A 20,055-nucleotide genomic window follows, 5' to 3' on the forward strand; every position below is an offset into this window, starting at 1 on the left:
TATTTCTAAGACGGCACAATGTAGAGAGTGACCTTGAATGTTTGCTCTTCTCTAAGAGAACAAAGTGCATGCCAAATTTAGTGTCTAGAACCGTTATAATAAAGATTCTGAAGTGGCTGTATGGTAAAGATTTGTCGGTTGACTGGGATCCTCGTGTCACAGAAGGGTATGAGTAGTAGTTTTGCTTCCAGGAAGAACCTGCTGATGGTTTCTAACTTAGATCTGTCAGTCATCCTGATCAAGGTAAACGTGTACCCTTTGGTGATAGGCAGGAGCTGATTGTAGTGTTAAAACCTTAAAATAAAGCCTTTCACCACATTTTCACAAATGAAAATCAAAAGGAGACGCATGAGTAGTTGTTTTTAAGGTGAACAAAGTTGTAGCTTCTGTGGTAATTCCCCAGGAAAGACAGTCAGGGGAGTGGGATGCTACAAACCATGTCTGAGCATGCATCATTAACTGGAGGAAGGGTGAGGCATGCAGGGTATACTATAGGGGAAGATGTGGCCATATGCATTCCCTGCTACATATCCAAACTCATATGAACAGAATTTAAAAGCAGTTCTGGTGTGAAAGAAAGAGGCAATATATGCATTCTCAAAATACAATTGATGGGGAGAAGATAGATACTTACCAAAATATCTTCCAGTTTCATATCTAATGGGTCATTGCCCATAACGTACTTTTTCCAGTCCTCATCATCTTTTCCATCTTCACCAATATTATCCAAGATTAACTCAAAGAATATCACTTTCTCCGAAATCGTGCTGAAGGTGTTATCAAAGCAGAACATGTAATCCCCATCTTCTGTCTCTACCCTAAATGGAGAAAAAAAATGATTTCACACAATATTTCATACTTTTCATGTATTCTTTATATTGATTCTGGCCAGTCTAGTGATGAGCAGAAATCGGATATGCAATCTTAGAAATGCTTGATATAGTTGGCCATTCAACTATACTGCTGAAGTTCTTACCTCATAGGTGCACACAGCCACCATTGTTTAGCTGATGATTGATCAAACATTTGTGGTCTTGGATTTGCATTTGAATGGTTTAACATACTTATCATGAATGTTGTAGTTTCACGTTTGCTTCATAAATAGTTGACTCTTTCTTTTGTTAAATCAATGATTGCAGCAACCCTAAGGTTCATGTTCTGGAAAAATAAAATTAATTCTCCAAAACGCACAATTTGTGATCTAGAATGCCATATGTTTCTTTTTAGTTAATTGTTTGGTGCTCAAACATCAGTTATTTGCTTCCATTAAGTACTCTCTAGAGATTACTACCATATATGGATAGATTAAAGTTTTGCATGCACATACTAATCATATAGTTGGGTTATTTGGGGTATTTAACTGCCAGAGTCGATGCCTCCTTGGTATCAGTGCTCCTAACAGTACAAACTGTTCATGTCCGACTGCTTAACGTGGACTTCCGGCCCATGATGCATCCACAGTTTGTTCCCTCTCCACCTACCCCCACTGTCTTCACGAGAGTATTTGAAGTAGGCTGGGGTCTAGAGGTTTGCAGTAGAGACTGCACTGCACAACTGTAGAGTGTCTATGACAGAAAAAATAAGTGGGGCAATGTCTAAATGCCAGATTAACCGGTATCAGAGGAAGAGTAGTTAACATTGAAGTACCATCAAGGTGGGAGGGAGCTACGTTAGTGTTGTAACCCATAATTTTGATATCAGTTAATTAGACTGTAACTGACCGACGTCTTGTTTGGATACTCTGTGAGCTGATTTATGGAGGTCTGTTAGTATGGCCTGACATGCTGTGTGAAAAGTAGCTGGCAGGTCAGGAGTGGGAGGGTGATGTTGTTTCCCTTGTCTGCCATTTGAAGATTGTCATTAAAGACATTAAGCAGTATTGTTTCTGTACTGTGCCTTGGTCTAAAGATGGATTACCTGAAATCTAGCAAGTTAGCATTGTTTAAATGCACTGCAGTTAACATACTGCTACTTTGTCCAGAATATTTTGTAAAACTTAAAAATGTTTGATGTGCTAATAAGTTTCTTATTATTCAGGATATAACACAATGTTTAAGGCAATGAGTAATACTGGCATTTTTGGCCCAGTTAAGTAGTTATTAAAAGACAAGCATTGTGTAGTTTGGAGGGAGAAGTCGGATGAAGAACAATTTCTGGGGTAGGTAAAAAGTGCTTATATGACCTAGTGTTTGTGCTCATTGTGAGACAATCAGATATCTGGAGAAGACAATGTCATTTCTGATAAGTTACATACTAGAGAGAACAAAGTTAGCCAAACTGAGATAAAAGTTATTTTGATTGTGGTATATAGCAAAACTTAAGCACTCAAGCCCCGAGAATTTAATGAAAGCCTGAAATAATTATTTTGGACTACTGATGGGTTTGAAAATCTCTTGTGAAAATGGCTGTACTTGCATATGAATACTTTTATTGGTCATTTTTGAAGGAACTTTTAGGTATTTCATAATTTATTATTTTTGGTTTTCCTTTGACAGGTTTTGAATGCCAAGCAATTAGTTTAGGGGCTGCAGGCCACATGAGAACCAGGTAGCCCAAGTTTTACAAACTTTTTGTGGCTGGAGTATGCAAGTTACAGCGGAGGAAATAGAACTGCATTGCTGACCTGGGTAAAGCTTGCATGAAGTGAGCTAGAAGCTCCTCACAGGAAGATAGATCATTCCCTTCCGAAAGCATTTGTTTACATGTGCCAAACTTTGGAAATAAGTTGGTGATTTCAACTCAACCCAAGAAGCATTGGGGATGGTGCGTAGATGTCTCTACAAATCATAACACAAAAGCATATTAACACTCATAGCCAAATACAGTAAGTGTGGTGCTGGCTGCCAAGACATAAGTCCTCTGTTGAAGAGCACCGATCAGTGAATGAGCACATAAAAAGGATGATATTATCTCTCCGACTGACTGGTTTTGTTTAAAAAAGTAGAGAGGAACTTTGTAAGAAATTGTTGGAAAAGAAGTAGGTATGGCTATGTACACTGTGCACCTGCGCCACAGCACCTCCTTCCTGGAATATTTTAGGATGATCAGTTAAGTGGGGGCCGAGAAAAAGGGTGATTGCGGCGTATTCGTGAATGCATGCGCCAACAGTAATGCTGCGATTGGCTGGCTGCAACCTGACCAAAAAGTTGCAGTTGCCATTTTAAGAAACGGGACACGGTCCCCTGGGCTGAAAAATACAATTAAAGTGGCATTAAGGGTCAGGGTGGAGGTACCCTGAACCCAGGGATGTGATATAAGGGCCTCCGAGGTTGAAATTATGCCCTTAAAAATATATATTTTTTCACGACGCATGATATTCGCAAATACTTTGCAACGCTTAGCGCAGCCCCCTATGTAATGTTATGATGAATTTGTGAATATTGGTGACAACAAAACAATATTCACAGAGTCATTCATACACTAATTCATTCACTCTAGTAGCACTCAGAAACTCATGCACGCACTCACAGACCCACTCAGACCCTCATGTACTCACTCACAGACCTACTCAGGCACTCATGCACCCAGTCACATACCAACTCAGACACGGACACCCCACTTACACTCATGCACCCACACACAGAACCACTCAGACACGCACCAACTCACAGACCCACTCAGACACTGAGGCTCCCACTCACAGACCCACTCAGAGACTCATGCACCCACAGATATAGCAAGTCACATTAATCCACCTACTCACAGGCCCACTGATAGACTCATGCACTCACTCACAGACCTACTCGGAGACTTATGAACCCCTTCACAGATCTAAAATCCATCTCAAACACTCACTGACAGGCCCATACACCTACTCATACATACACTTACCACTCTATTCAAGCAGTTACACACCCATTTTAACCCCTTCTGTGCAGGGGACGTAATGGTTACGTCCACCGGCACAGTGGTCCTGTGCCGAGGACGTAACCATTATGTCCTCGGCCTGGAGCTCAGGGGGAGCGCTAGCGCTCCCTCCGTGGGCTTCCTTCCCACCCCTCCCCCCCCAAGGCAGGGATGGAAGGGGAAGCCCTTCCCCTTCCGCCTGACCCCTCCTGTGACGTCTGATGACGTCAGCGTGCTGACCTCATCAGAGGCCACCTCCCCATCACGCTGGAAGCTCAGCTTCTCTTCCGATCATGTGATGGGGGTCTGAGAGGCTTCAAAGGGAAGGAAAGGAATTTTCTTCCCTTTGAAGTCTCTCAGAGCATTTCAATTCACGATCCGGCTTCTGAAATGCCCACTAGACACCAGGGATTTTTTCCAAAAAGGAAATTGGTATAAGGGGAGAGACCACTTGGGCAAGGGTTGCTCCCCAGGGGGGCAATTTTTTTCAAGGCCTTTTCTGCCCCCCCCCCCCGAGAGCAGATCTGCCTATTGTTATTAGGCCGATCTGCCCCCGGGGGTCAAAGGGGGGGAGGGGGGGACAAACCTCTATGCACCAGGGATCTTCTTTTTTTATTTATTTTTATTTATTTTGTTTTTTTGTAGGTGGGGAGCGATCCCTTAGGCAAGGGTCGCTCCCCTAGGGGGCAAATTATATTTAGGCCATTTCTGCCCCCCCTTGGGGGCAGATCAGCCTATTTTTAGGAGGCCAATATGCCCCCGGGGGGGGTAATAAACCACTAGACACCAGGGATTTTTTTTTTTAAGGCGAATTCACGCAAGGGGAGCGACCCCTTAGGCAAGGTTCGCTCACCGGAGGGGCAAATTTATTTTAGGCCATTTCTGCCCCCGTTGGGGGCAGCTCGGCCTATTTTTATTAGGCCAATCTGCCCCCGGGGGGCAGAAACCACTAGGCACCGGGGATTTTTATTTTTGCGCCAACTTCACGCAAGGGGCTGCACTTTATGGACTTTGGGATGCTGCCATGTAGAAAAATCCACAAGACCTAGACACATCTGAAAACTAAACATCACATGCACCCCGCACCATTTTCTTACCCACAATGCCCTGCAAACCTCCAACTTTGCTGGAAATCACACATTTGTCCCACATTTTTGTGATGGAACCTTCTGAAATCTGCAGGAATCCACAAAATTCCTACCACCCGGTATTGTCTCATCTATACCGATAAAAATTCTGCTGCACTTGTCAGCCTAAAAATGTTTTTTCTTAAACTGCCCTTTTGGACCCGCTTTGGTTCCCCCTCAATTTCGACATGTTTTTGGCTCTTCCCTGTCACAAGCACACCACCTACACAAATGAGGTATCATTTTTACTGGGAGAGGGGAACGTTGGGTGGTTTGAAATTTGTCCCGGTGCGGTGACCCCACACAAATGTAGGAAAAATGTGATTATTTTTTAGCTAAATTTGAGGTTTGCTGAGGATTCTGGGTAAGAAAACATTGGGGGATCCACGCAAGTCACACCTCTCTGGACTCCCTCGGTGTTTAGTTTTCAGAAATGTCTGGGTTTGGTAGGTTTCCCTAGATGGCTGCTGAGCCCAGGACCAAAAATGCAGGTTCCCCCCAGCAAAAACAGGTAGTTTTGTATTTGATCATTTTCATGTGTCCAGATAGTGTTTTGGAGCATTTCCTTTCGCGGGCAGTAGGCCTACCCACAAAAGTGAGGTACCATTTTTATCAGGAGACTTGGGGGAACGCTGGGTGGAAGGAAATTTGTGGCTCCTCTCAGATTCCAGAACTTTCTGTCACCGAAATGAGAGGAAAAAGTGTTTTTTGGGCCAAATTTTGAGGTTTGCAAAGGATTCTGGGTAACAGAACCTAGTCAAGAGCCCAACAAGTCACCCCATCTTGGATTCCCCTAGGTGTCTAGTTTGCAAAAATGCGCAGGTTTGCTAGTTTTCCCTAGGTGCTGGCTGAGCTAGAGGCCAAAATCCACAGCTAGGCACTTTGCAAAAAACAGTTCTGTTTTCTTTGGGAAAATGTGATGTGTCCACGTTGTGTTTTGGGGCATTTCCTGTTGCGGGCGCTAGGCCCATCCACAAAAGTGAGGTACCATTTTTATAGGGAGACTTGGGAGAATGCTAGGTGGAAGGAAATGTGTGGCTCCTCTCAGATTCCAAAACTTTCTGTCACCGAAATAAGAGGAAAACGTGTATTTTTGGCCAAATTTTGAGGTTTGCAAATGATTGTGGGTTACAAAACCTGGTCAGAGCCCCAGAAGTCACCCCATCTTGGATTCCCCTAGGTGTCTAGTTTTCAAAACTGTGCAGGTTTGCTAGGTTTCCATAGGTGCCGGCTGAGCTAGAGGCCAAAATCTCCAGCTAGGCACTTTGCAAAGAACATGTCAGATTTCAATGTAAAATGTGATGTGTCCATTATGTGTTTCCTGTCGCGAGCATTAGGCCTATCCACGCAAGTGAGGTACCATTTGTATCGGGAGACTAGGGGAACACAGATTAGCACAAGTGTTATTGCCCCTTGTCTTTCTCTACATTTTTTCCTTCCAAATGTAAGACAGAGTGTAAAAAAAGACATCTATTTGAGAAATGCCTTGGAATTCACATGCTTGTATGGGCACCCCGGAATTCAGAAATGTGCAAATAACCACTGATTCTCAACACCTTATCTTGTGCCCATTTTGGAAATACAAAGGTTTTCTTGATAGCTATTTTTCATTTTTTATATTTCAGCAAATTAATTGCTGTATACCAGGTATAGAATGACAACCCATTGCTAGGTGCAGCTCATTTATTGGCTCTGGGCACCTAGGGTTCTTGATGAACCTACAATCCCCGCAACCAGAAGAGTCCAGAAGACGAACGGTATATTTCTTTCAAAAATCTGACATCGCAGGAAAACGTTACAGAGTAAAACGTGGAGACAAATGGCTGTTTTTTTCACCTCAATTTGAATGTTCCTTTATTTCAGCTGTTATTTTCTGTAGGAAACACTTGTTGGATCTACACAAATGACCCCTTGCTGAATTCAGAATGTTGTCTACTTTTCAGAAATGTTTAGCTTTCTGGGATCCAGCATTGGTTTCTCACCCATTTCTGTCACTTACTGGAAGGAGGCTGAAAGCACAAAAAAAATTGTAAAAATGGAGTATGTCCCAGTAAAATGTCAAAATTGTATTGAAAAATTGGATTTTCTAATTCAAGTCTGCCTGTTCCTAAAAGCTCGGAAGATGGTGATTTACCACCGCAAACCCTTTGTTGATGCCATTTTCAGGGGAAAAAACACAAGCCTTCTTCTGCAGCCCTTTTTTCCCATTTTTTTTTTTAAAGACATTTTCACTGTATTTTGGCTAATTTATTGGTCTCCTTCAGGGGAACCCACAAAGTCTGGGTACCTCTAGAATCCCTAGGATATTGGAAAAAAAGGACGCAAGTTTGGCATGGGTAGCTTATGGGGAGAAAAAGTTATGAGGGCCTAAGCGCGAACTGACCCAAATAGTCAAAAAAAGGCTCGGCACAGGAGGGGAAAAGGCCTGGCAGCAAAGGGGTTAAAACCAGATTATAGTTACAAAATACAATTTAAATATATAAAAAAAAATAAAAGTTACAGGGGCGTCATATTTACTAAATAGAATTTAAAAAAACATAGAAATTGACTGAAAAAAAACAAAGGTTACAGAGATGTTATAGTTAGGAAAAAGAATTTTAAAAACCTTAGAAATTCACTGAAAAAATCAAAGGTTCTAGGAAATCGAATAAAACACTTAGAAATTCACTAAAAAAGCCAAAGGTTACAGGGACGTTATAGTTAGGCTCACATTTCACTCATAGACAACCAGTGAAATTCAGCAGATATAGTTACCCGAGGTAACTATAACTTGTGCCCCTGTAATGCACGGATTATGACCTTACATATTGCATCATTCATGACATGGTCAGTGACATCACTGATGACATCATCTACACAACCATTCACACACTGTCTCACACCCCCATATACGCTCACATACATACACTCACACAAAAATACTCACATACCCATTCACATACCCATAAAATTAATGACACCCACCCACTCATTCACTCACTCACACAGCTACTGACACAACTATTCACTCATTAATTCAGAGACCCATACAGCTGCTCATACACCCACTTACAGACTCATACAGCCACTCAGATACCCATACAACCACTCACAAACCCACTTACAGAGCCACTAACACTCATTCATTCACCCACACAACCACTCATACACCCACTCACTCACCTATACAGACGCAGACTCACCCACTGATAGTCGCTTACACACCCAGTCACTCACCCATTCAAGCATTCACACACCCACTCACTCACCCATGCAGCCAATCACATCCACTCACTCACTGATACACCTACTCACACATCCACTCACTGTCCTATACAGTCAGACACAGCCACTCACCTATGCATAAAGGCACTCATACAGCCACTTACCCACACACTCACTGACTCACATACACATTCATCAATACAGTCACTTACACACCCAGTCACTCACCCATACAAGCACTTATGCACCCACTAACTCACTTGTACAGATACTTACACAACCAAATCAGCTACTCACAAACCCACTCGCTCACTAATACACTTACTCACACATCCACTCACTATCCTATACAGACACAGCCACAAATCTATACATACAGCCACTCATACACCCACTCACTCACCCACACATTGACTCACACACTCATTCACCAATACAGTCACTTACACACCCAGTCACTCACCCATACAAGCACTCATGCTCCCGCTCACTCACTTGTACAGACACACATCCAAATCAGCCACTCACAAACCCACTTGCTCACTGATACAGCTACTTACACATCCACTTACTCTTCCATACAGGAACTGACTCAACCACTTACTCACACATACAGCCACTCACTTACCCACTCACTCAACGATACAGCTACTCACACATCCACTCACTATCCCATACAATCATTGACACAGCCACTCACTCACACATCCATACAACCACTTACACTATGATGTCATCAGTGATGACATGAGTTATGTAATATGTGAGGTAAAAAGCAGTGCATTACAGGGGAGCAAGTTATAGTTTGCTCAGGTAACTGCTGAATTTCACTGGTTTTGTATGAGTGAAAAGTGAGCCTAACTATAACGTCCCTGTAACATTTGGCTTTTTTAGTCAGATTCTAAGTTTTTTTAATTCTATTTCCCAACTATAACGTCCCTGTAATCTTTGTTTTTTTCAGTGAACATATGTATGTATTTTTCATTCAGGTCCCAAATATCAAGCAGAATTATTTTATCAATAACCTGAAAATATTTAGATGTATTGAAAACTCTCTTTTCAGATGCTCTTAGCTCAAGGCTGCAATGCACAAGGCTTATAAAATACTCCTTTTCAATTAAATACTACAGTGGTGAACTTAATTACGTCCTGTTATTAGGAAGCAGCAATGGCTGTAAGTTAATTAAGAGTTATTATTGCCTGCACCTGTGGGCAATAATGGGTGTATATATCCTCCACTCAATTCTGGGACTAAGCCACCAGTAAGAGGGCGCATAGTGAGATCTGGGGATAATTAACAGCTGTTATTGCCTTGCAGGTCAGGGCAAGTGGACTGTTAGTACCTCCCCACCTGAAAAGGAACACAACTAGAGCTGGAGCTGTAACTCACCTGGAGCTTCTGAAAAACAGCTCCTCTGCCTCTATCCATAAGGATCTTGTGGTGATCATGTGTCTCTCTCTGTTACCAACGCTCATGCTCCAGTGTTTAACTCCTATTTTTGGATGCTCGTTGAGGGGGAAAGCCCACACAGCCAAAGAAAATTAAGAAAAAAAATAAACACACTGCCATGTTTGCTTCTTTTTTCTGGTTGCCGTGTGGCGATTACGCTCATGTTCTCTCCGCGAGATCAGGGAAAGGGGATCTGTACAATGGAAAGGGTGCTTTGGTGAAGAGAGAAAGAGAGGTAGAGGACTGCCAGGGTATCCACATGGAGATAGAGGCTGAAGGATGCTGCAGGGTTGAGAAGCTGTGTTGAGCACCGTTGTGTTCCTGTGTGGATGGAAGAAGCCAAGCAGAGTAAGTGCTGGGAGAAATGCATTGAAGGAATATTCACTGTGAGCACATTGTTAGAATGGGCTGGGAACTGTCGGCAATGGGAGACTCCCTAACCAAACGTATGACAATAGCTATAGTCATCAAACGGAGAATTCTGATTGGCTGCCAATATCAGTTAATGTACTTGTATCATTTTATCTATATCCTGCAAGTGGCCGCCTTGGTTTCTCATCCATACGATGTTGAATAAAGGAGGTCCAAGTCTGCTTGCTAATTGTTTTTCATTGTATTCATAATTACACAGTGGTTCAAACACTTGAAAATGTGCTGAGGTGCACTGGTGGACAGCTAGCTTCCTACATCATAAGGGAGTGCCTGGCTGGAATACTGTTGAGTTGCAATGTGGCCTATGTGGGTAGCCTTTTGGAGTTAGATGTGACTAACCACAGTGGCACTATTATCCTGAAATAGGCCCTTGTGCTTGGATTGTTTAATATCCAGAGGTGGGTTTGAATGGCAAATGAACTTCCCGCAGGGAACACTGGTTGCATGCACTCAGGGAAAATGCTCTATGCAATCCACCCAGGAGAAAACATTCCCTCAGGCATGTTCTTGTTACCCATGAATTGGAGGTTTTATAAAGCCTACCCACAAGCAATGGGGAAGAGACCTTTGGGCCTGCACTTATGCAAGCAGTCATGGTGAATGCTCTTTGAAGTCCTTTGTGGTCATTTTGGAGGGAGCAACAGAAGAGCCATCCAGAAGAAGTGACTGCAAAGCCAGCCCAAGGAATGCACTGATCACAGAGAACCAGGATAAATATTCCATAGAAAACAGCCAGAAGAAACCCAAAGGCTTGTGCTGATTACATATGGAAGTGGAAAATGGTCTAGAAAGGCCTTATGGGAGTGACAGAGGAGCAGCCCACAGGCCTGCAATGGTCACTGCCAACCAGGGCATATGGTTTAAGGAGTACATTGTGGAGGTGCCCAAAGGAACGCACTGGGTACATGCAGCCTTGGTACATGGTCTACAGAGACCTAATTGAACAAACATGTTGAATGTGGGAGTAATCATGCTGGTAGTATGGTGATGCGGTGGAAAGAAAATAATTATTATACTGAATTAGAATATACAAATGAGTTTATGGGAAGAGTCATGTGTGAGGAAGATGAAAGAGGAAGAGACCCTTCAAGACCCAAACAGTGAAGACGTCACTGAAAGATGCCCTTGACCTCTCCATTCTTCACCCATAATGCCCAGAATGGACATCCTGGGAGAAAAGATTTGAAAGGGTCACGTGCAAGAAATGGGAGGGGCAATGAACGCAGACGGCATGTGAGAGGGAGAGACAGGGAAATATGGATGATAGGTGAGAGGGAATGATGGTGGGGGGGTCAGTCCCTCATTAGGTAGGAGATTGATCTGAGAAAGGACTGGAGAGAGGGCATCTACTGGAGCTGCCACCAGCCTGTGAAGGAAAAGACCAAAGCCCTAAATTACAAGAACAACTTTAAACAACATAGCCTTGGATCCAACACCGGTTGCCACACTTTTCTGGAATACCACCAGAGCCTTCAAAGCTGCGTTCAATCAAGGCAGCACTAATGAGGATCTTCAACAATGAATCTCGTTGATACTCATTAACAGTATAATAGAATACCAAGCCTAACCCAACATCTTACAAAGGGGCAGTAACACAGTTATGAAATGGATAAAAACAGATACTGTAGGGAAGTCTTATCCACTATGATATGCATTTTGGAGCCAGAAAGCGTTGCAGTAATGCCTGGCAAACATATGGACTGATCTTCAAGTGCTGACCCTGTAAAAATACAGAATGGTGACACTAATACCAGCCACAGTAGATGCTAACCTCCTGATGGATAAGCAGAGTTTGTTAGTACGTGGTAATACAATACTAGCTATGGAGTAGCGGTCACGCTTTCTCCAAACAGCGTCATAGTCTAAAAAGAGTCGCCTGACCCTGTGGACGATCTTGGTTTTCACCCGGTTATAAAGCAAGACGCTCTTAAGACCTTGTGTGTGAAGATCGGAATGTTGTTAATGCGACAGTTTGGTTACCCTTTAAGTCTATAATAACTTTCAGAAGGAAAGAAGGCCAACCTTGAAGGGAAACTGTAATGCGACAAGACAGAGTAAAGTTCCTCCATGCAGAGATCCCGAAGCTCACTCATCCTCACAGGGCAAGAGGTTGTAACTAGAAGTCCAGCTAACAATAGATGACTGACTGGTTGAGTGAGTGAAATGTTCCCCTGGGATCTCCTTAAATGAAAAGAAACAAGAATAATCCAAAAATACAACCACCAAATGTACTGTGCCTCTATGTGATTGTATTCACATCTTTTTATTAATTTTCCACTTTGCATTTTTGGGGAATTCTCTCTTACCCCTTAAACGTTTTGCATCAAATTGCTGACTGAGCCGTAGTAACAAATAATAATGCATTGTATTCTCTGGTGGTAGCATTTTGGTGTGCTGGATAAAAAACATTTTACTACCATTTAAAAATGGAAATCGAAAAAAAATAAACAAGGGAACAGATTTCCATCGTTGCCAGGAGTATGCTTCGCTAAAGGTCGAGTGTTCTTTAAAGACAATGAAGCATTGCGTGTTTACTGAACTGTTCAAAGTGTTTACCAGTTAAAAACAAAAAAAGGTAAGCGTTCTTTTGTACTTAACATTACCTGTGCCAAAGGTTTGTAATTTACAATCTGTTTTTCTTTGGAAACTTTGCCAAAACGCTCATGCTGATCGTACCAAGTCACACTTCACCTTCTAGGTCTACTTACGTGTGCACTCCATCGGATCGCCGCTCCTCGAAAATGAGGACATCATTTTTTGGAGAAACAAGATAAAAGTTGACATCCAATCCTGCACCGTCTAAAACCTGCAAGAAACAAAGGCGGTGGCGATTTTATAGAAACAATGCATACATGTATTTATATATAGAAATAGACACATTAACAGTAAGATAAGGAAATGTAAAAATCGTGCAAGACTGTTAAGATCTGACAAAGTGATCAGAATTATACTGCACACACCGCAGACATGTTCATCAGCAGGAGGAAACAAGGGCGGTCGTTGATATCCCTGCTCGCCATTGGGAGGAAAGATTATTAAATCAAGCCTGTTGAGGAGGCTCCTAATCTGTCCTTTCTCTTTATGCAGAAGACGCCTGAAAGCGGATCTGTCCCTCCTCTGGCCAGGACTCAAAATCAGGTGCCGTTTGGTCTTGCACAGGACACTAAGCAACTTTGTTCGTCAAGCCTGGGGATTTTTGAGGCAAATGAAGAGATAAGCAATACAGTACAATGCAGCTACAATATAATTATGTAAAAACACATTAGAACACATTTTAAAAGAAAGGTATTACTTAACTGCTGTAAAAAAAAAAAAAAGGCAAAGCCGGTAGGTCTGAGTTTAATGTGATAAATCAAGCAGCGTTTGTGCATAAGAGTAAGACACGTGGAAGGGAGCTAGAAGGAGAAGATGGGCAATAGTTGTAAATGGGTCCCTCATGCTGTTCACTGAAAGCATTGTAGTAGAGGCTGAAGTATCCACCCAAACACCAGTAGCATTGAGTGAGAAATGATATTCCATTGGACTGAGCCAACCTGTGATATACAACGGCTCAAGCCAATGGCTGAAGAGGCTGGTCAAAGAAAGCCAGTGACTGGAAGGGACAAAACCAAGGCTCAATCAGGGAATTCCCAGTACCTGTGTGTACGCCCCAAATACCTATGCAAGTTTCTCTCTGTTTTCTATGTCAGTATCTGTGTCTCTGTCCTGGTGTTATATACATGCCTAAGCCACTCTTGACTGCATTTATACAAAGCGTTAATGTTCAGGTGGTGTTTTGGTGTACCAGGCTTGCTCGCCAAATGTATGTCTCTCTCTGGCACAATAGTGTCCCCGACGTTATAATAATATTAATTTTCTCTGTCCCAGTGTCAGTGTATTTTGTGTCCCAGTATATGTGCCCTGGGTGATCCAAAGCAATAATCGCCCCAATGGAAAAGTTTCTACATCTCCCAGGATCAGAATATGCCCCTGTGTCGAGGAACTCCTGTGTCAGTATGTGTACTCCTTCTCCAATAATGTGTTTTCCTGTTCCTGGTAAGTGTCTTGTTGTACCACTGTATAAGTCTACTGGTCCAAGTGCACCTATCGGTCTTTACCAGAGACAGTGGGTTACTTGTCCCAGCATAGGTTCATCTGAAGTGACTGCAACACCACATTTTTTAGCACTATTTATAAACCTCTAAGAAAAACTAATACATGTGAGAACATTTACAACAAAAGAAAAGCCTAATGGCACCATTATATGGCAAGCAGTAGCAGCAATTTGAGTAATCTTTGTGTATGAAACATGTAAGCAGGGCTGTGACCAGAACCCATGTATGCACAGAGAGATGCTGAAGGTTAAAACAGATTACCAGAAACATCAAGTCTACCATTCTCTACATGTTGCAGCACCAGAAGTTTGCTTCTAGATACTGGTCAGCCTTTAAGTATCCTTGACACGATTACTTATCGCTAGAGCTGACAACATTATGCGCCTGATTTAGGACTCGGCGGACGAGTTACTCCGTCACAACAGTGACAGATATCCTGTCCACTGAAATCTAAATCCCTTTGTATTCTATGGGATTTAGATTTCGGCGGACAGGATATCCGTCATCGTTGTGATGGAGTAACCCGTCTGCCGAGTTCTACATCAGGCCCTATGGCATCATTGAAAATGCCACAGTACCACCAGATGAACAGACCCGTGCAAAACAGTACGTAAGCCGAAGCAGTAAAGTACTTGAAACCTTTTTGATTTGGGGCTATTTGTTAATGTTATTTAATTTGTTAACATCTCCTTATGTTGACTATAATAACCTGGTGCACATCTTTTACGTCTTCAGCTATATATCTGGGGTACTATCTAGCAACAGATCTTTGACCCTAAATGCCAAAAGGGTGTTTTCCTGTCGGCCTATGTATAAATATATAGGCATTAAAAGACATTTTGTTTAGCTTTGGAGTGGTGTTCCACACTGTGTGGCCGGTGCAGTAACCGATCCCTTTCACCTTATGGTAATTTTTCTTTATCCTCTCTTACTAATAAACCATTGAGCACATTTAAAAAAACTAAAAATAAGAATCATATGCTGCTGAACTGAAAATGATAAAAAGAGATAAGTGGAAATAACTGAGCCAACTGAGACTGAAAAAAACAAATATGAACTCTTGGATAAACTTTGTCTAAAATGAAAGTAAGCACTATTGGTACGAGTGGCAGAAGCGGAGCTCATACATTTGGTTACCTGTACATCTGTTTTAACTAAATTTACCTTTATAAACTGGTCCACGGAGGTTAGTCCTCGGTATTATCTTTATTGATGCTCCGGGGCTGCTATAAGCTGACTCTCTACCTTTCTGATAAAATACCCTGCACTACAGTATACTTTATCAATATTTATTATGCAAATGTGAGGCACGTCATTCATTACAAATGTATTTAATATTGACTTTTAAAGGCACATTTAGGATCCTTGTGGGCCTGTCCAAGTGTGGACTGTGCACTTATGAAACCCTTAGCCTTTATAAATTAGAGAAACAAATATGTGTTACTTTATAAGTGTGAAACAAAACATTTACAAGATTGAAAAAAACATACTTGAAAATGAAAACTATGGCATCGGTCACATTGTCTGTGTTCACCTAGGTAGGAATGTATTCTATATCACAGGTTATTTGTCGTCATGCCTGTTATTTGTTAGCTCTTAGCACTGGAATTAATCATTTTAAATTATATGAAGAAAGAGTAAAATATTTTTGAAACTATGTTGTAATTGTATTGTTAGTGGGTGATTTGTGTGTTTCGTGCTGGTGCTCTGAAAACGAACTCCTCTCCTAATCTATCATTAGGTTTAGTTTAATGTATTGGTTTAACTAAACCTTTGTACATTCAGGACTATGATTTATCACCATAACAGTGCACATAAAGGATAATAACACCATGGCGAAACACCTAGAAACTGCCTGCACGTCTTTAAAGAGGATGAACAGAAGGGTGGAGCCTAGATGAGGATCAAGATGGCTGCAACCTAGAGGAGCTCCGTGTTCGACGCCCACGGGGAGTAAGAACGGTGCACTGACGGTGGCTGAATTGGAGTAGCTGCCCTGGAAATGAGCTGCTGTGTTCCTTGACTGCATGATCCTTCCTAGAAGGGGACCCATTTCCACATCAGAAGGGGTTTTAAGTAGCCAGATCCAGAGCCGCGCAAACTTCATGAAGGGGGCGCCGATGTGGGAGCGCTGTGTTGGCGGTGAGTTTGGACAAACTCTGCCCAGGCAGCTTTGAGATAATGAGGCTTCACCTGAGCTCCACTTCAATGGGATGCTAATGCTGACATGTGGCGGGAGGGTGCACAGCTTCAAGAGGTGTAGCCCAGAGTATGGTGAATCTCTCCCCGTACTGGCACAGTCTCCTTCTTGGCTGGACTATGCCTAGGCACAGAGGGCATAAAGACTCTAAACAGGCCACCCCACGCAGAAGCAGCAGCAGTTTTCTCACAGTGATACGTGTGGACATATTCAGTGTGGGGACAATGTAAGAGAGGAAGGGGCCAATTAGATGCAAGCACCCTGGTACCTTAAGCTGAGCACTTCCCAGGGGACCTGAGAGCTTTCCAATTGGATATTCAGACACAGGAGGCCCTGAGGCAGGCATAGAAAACTGAGCCCCCCAAAGTGGCAAGCCCAAAAGAAAAGTCACCAGCATTTTCGAAATTACATCGTTCCTACAAGAAAAGAATTCAACAACCCATGCCGGAGTTAAAAATGTGTGGGAGACGCTACAGGCATGGCCCTCACAAAAGCAGGAAAGCTGAAAGAAATGAGGACCTCAAGGCAGACCTGTCCGAGGAGCTGTCAAACATGAGGTCAGACCTTAGAGAAAAACTGCAACACTCAGATCGATGTAGATTCAGAGGACTCCAGAATGCAAGAAGAGGAACAACAGTTGGTGTCTCTACAGGCCCTGAATGTGAAAAAACGACGCAATAGCAAGGAAAAATCGAAAATAGATCTCGAAGGGTCAGTTTGCACATCAGGGGCTTTAGTAAAGGTGTAGAAGGCTCGGACATTGTAAGCTTCATTCACTCACTCTTTGCCACTGTCGCTGGACTCAAACCAACAAAAATTGATCTCACCAATTCACGGATTTAGGGAGAGCAGCCTATACACTCGGAGTTCTGATCGATGACTCTATGACATCCCAGTGTAAGCCACCCCACTCAGACTCCCTCCTTAAGTTATCGACTTGGTGACTGCCTCGAGTCCTAAAGAAAAGAGAGTCAAAACGTGATAAAAACCCCATGGTCAATATCTCGAAAGAGACTGAAATTAGACCAGAACAGAAACACAGCTCACTGAAGTAGCAAATCACATGATTATCTAGCTTTGAATACTCGGCTAAGTCAGTCTGCTGCACAGTTATATAACCGAAGAAAGTTACTACTCCCCTGCAGGTCTACTCTACGGTATGGACTACAAAGACCTCTGTAGGAGGATGGTGCAAATGTTCTCAGGAAGAGGCAGCGAAGACCCTCACAATTGGCCAGTGGATTCAAGTGCACAGTGAGACTATCAGACTTTTGATTGCTTCATATTTTGTTATTTTTTCTATTGTTGTGGGAAGTTGGGGGAGAGGTTGAATACAGGGTGGTTGCTTTGCTTTCTAAAACCACAATTTATACCACTTTACTGCTCAGTGTTAGAAACAAGACTAAGGTACCTAGTGGGACAGCTCTGGATGAGACTGCATATGCGTCTATGAGCTCTCATAATTAAGATATTATCCCTAATGTAAAGTGACTAAATGCACCCATGAAGCACAATAGGATATGGCCATTCATGGTAAGCGGGAACTATGATAGTACTGCTCTACAAGAAAACCATGTGAGACCCTCAGAGGGAATGAGATGTAAATACAAGCTTTTTTCCCTTGGTATTCTACTCTTCAAGCCAGTGTAAACACAAGGGGGTAGACCATTTTCTACATAAGTCTCTCGTTTACAAAGATACACAGCAAAAAGGATAGAGAAGGATGATTTCTCTTTGCTAAAGCCTCGCTTTAGGGGAAACTCCTCACTCTGGCTGTGATTTATGCCCCAACTCAGGACAGGGTGATTTTATTCACAATATGCTAGATACCTTAGCAAGTTTTGGTGAAGGGGACCTCATCCTAATGGGCGAGTTCAATGTGGATTGGAACCCACAACGGGATAGAACGGGGGCTAGTACCTTCGATTCGAGAGGCTTAAAAAAAAAAAAAAACATTCTGAGACCTAGGACTACATGATATTCGGAGGGAACAACATGAGAAAGGGAAAGAGTATACATTATTTTCACATGTAAATATCACATCTTCAAGGATAGGTTACATATTTCTCTCCTCTCCTCTCCACTCATGCAACTAATCTCCCAAACCAACATTGGCACAGTTGCCATTACGGACCATGCCTCAGTAAGTGCAACGATGACCTGGCGGGAGACTCTTAACCGCTGTAACAGATTGACCTTTCATCCTTCACTTTTTTGAGACCCAGTTATCTGGGACAAAATAAAAATAAAAAACATAGCACCTACTTTAAGATAATGACACACTAGAAACCCTGGTGGGTCTCTTTTGTAATATCCTCAAAGCAATCCCTAGTGGGAACTGCAGATGCAAAGTGGCTTAGCTTCAAATACTTCAACAGCAATGTACTAAAAAACTAGAGATAGATCAAAAAATGAAAGAAGAGGAATATAGGGCATCACCTACACACCAAAGCCGTAGAACACTCACTGCCCCTCAGGGACAAATAAGGACCTATGGTACTATTAAGGCAGAACTACCCTTAATAAAAATTTCTAAAAAATCATACTTTGCCCATGGAAATAAGGTAGGCCCTCAGCTGGCACGCCTATTCAAAGTACAACAAGAAAAGGCCTTTTTAAATAACATCTTCCTTTACAAATGTACAAGAGTCTCCAAAAAGGAGGATAAATTGGCAGCCTTCCACTCCTACTATTCTTGTTTCTATACTGTTTAGGGACTTTTGGGCCATTCCAAAATGGCTACATAGAACTGTGCAAACTACCTAAAGCTACCCCCTAAACACTATGAGAAACTTAAAGAGCCTATCTATTTCCAATGAACAGATTAAGCAAGCAATTAAGACTCTCAATTTAAATAAAGCCCCTGGCCCAAATGGCTTTACTGGAAACTTGTATAAACATTTTAACTACTATTCTACTAAAACTCTACCACTCCTATGTAACTAATAAAACAGTGAACCCTTTCATGGACACGGCTACTATTACCTTTTTACATAAACAAGAAAAAGATCTGGACAGATGTCCATCCTGTAGGCCTATAGCACTCCTGAATATAGACATCAAGATATAGACTAAACTATTGCCCACTTGTCTTAAGTCAATCATGCCATTTTCTCATACCCCCCTACCAGCTGGGCCTTATTACACACCGACAAACACATTATAAGAATCTCGACTTGGTCAAAAAACCTATGAAAAAGGGATTCTAGCAGTCATAGTTTCCATGGATGCAGAAAAAGCTTTTGACCAGGAGGACTGGGCTCTCCTGGCAATGGTTCTCGAAAAAGGCATGTGTTGGCCCAAAGTTTCGATCCATGGCCCTGGCAGGTTACCAACCCCTGATGTCATGTATTCTATTGGATGCCCACATGTCTGCACCCTTTCCTCTGAGCACCAATGCTGTTCCCTATCCACTTTACTTATTGCACTCAGCATACAGCAGCCTGGGTTTCATATTAAGGGAGGCAGGGAGATATCTGGCCTATACATTGGAAACGATTAACACATACTTATGAGGTTCGCAGATTATTTATCATTGACTCTTATGGATCCAGAGAAATCCCTCACAAAACTGCAAACTCAGTCAGAGATTTATGAAGAGATGTCAGGTTTCAAAATAAATTGAACTAAATTCTAGATCCTCAACTGCATCCTCCCATAAGAGATCATATGAAGGACTCAAGAGACCACTAGGTTTAGGTG

General features: G+C 42.4%; 1 protein-coding gene across 1 annotated transcript in view; it reads right to left on the reverse strand.

Annotated features, from left to right (window-relative positions):
- TMED5 (transmembrane p24 trafficking protein 5) overlaps positions 1-20,055 on the reverse strand; it is a 39,779-nt gene that overhangs the window by 14,801 nt on the left and 4,923 nt on the right. The window contains exons 2-3 of the mRNA XM_069232373.1: positions 12,768-12,865; positions 635-818 (exon numbers count right to left, since the gene is read on the reverse strand). Coding sequence (XP_069088474.1) covers positions 635-818; positions 12,768-12,865 — 282 coding nt within the window. The remainder of the gene's footprint in view (positions 1-634; positions 819-12,767; positions 12,866-20,055) is intronic.

This window comes from Pleurodeles waltl, chromosome 4_2 (genome assembly GCF_031143425.1).
Source record: "Pleurodeles waltl isolate 20211129_DDA chromosome 4_2, aPleWal1.hap1.20221129, whole genome shotgun sequence".
NCBI lineage: Eukaryota > Metazoa > Chordata > Amphibia > Caudata > Salamandridae > Pleurodeles > Pleurodeles waltl.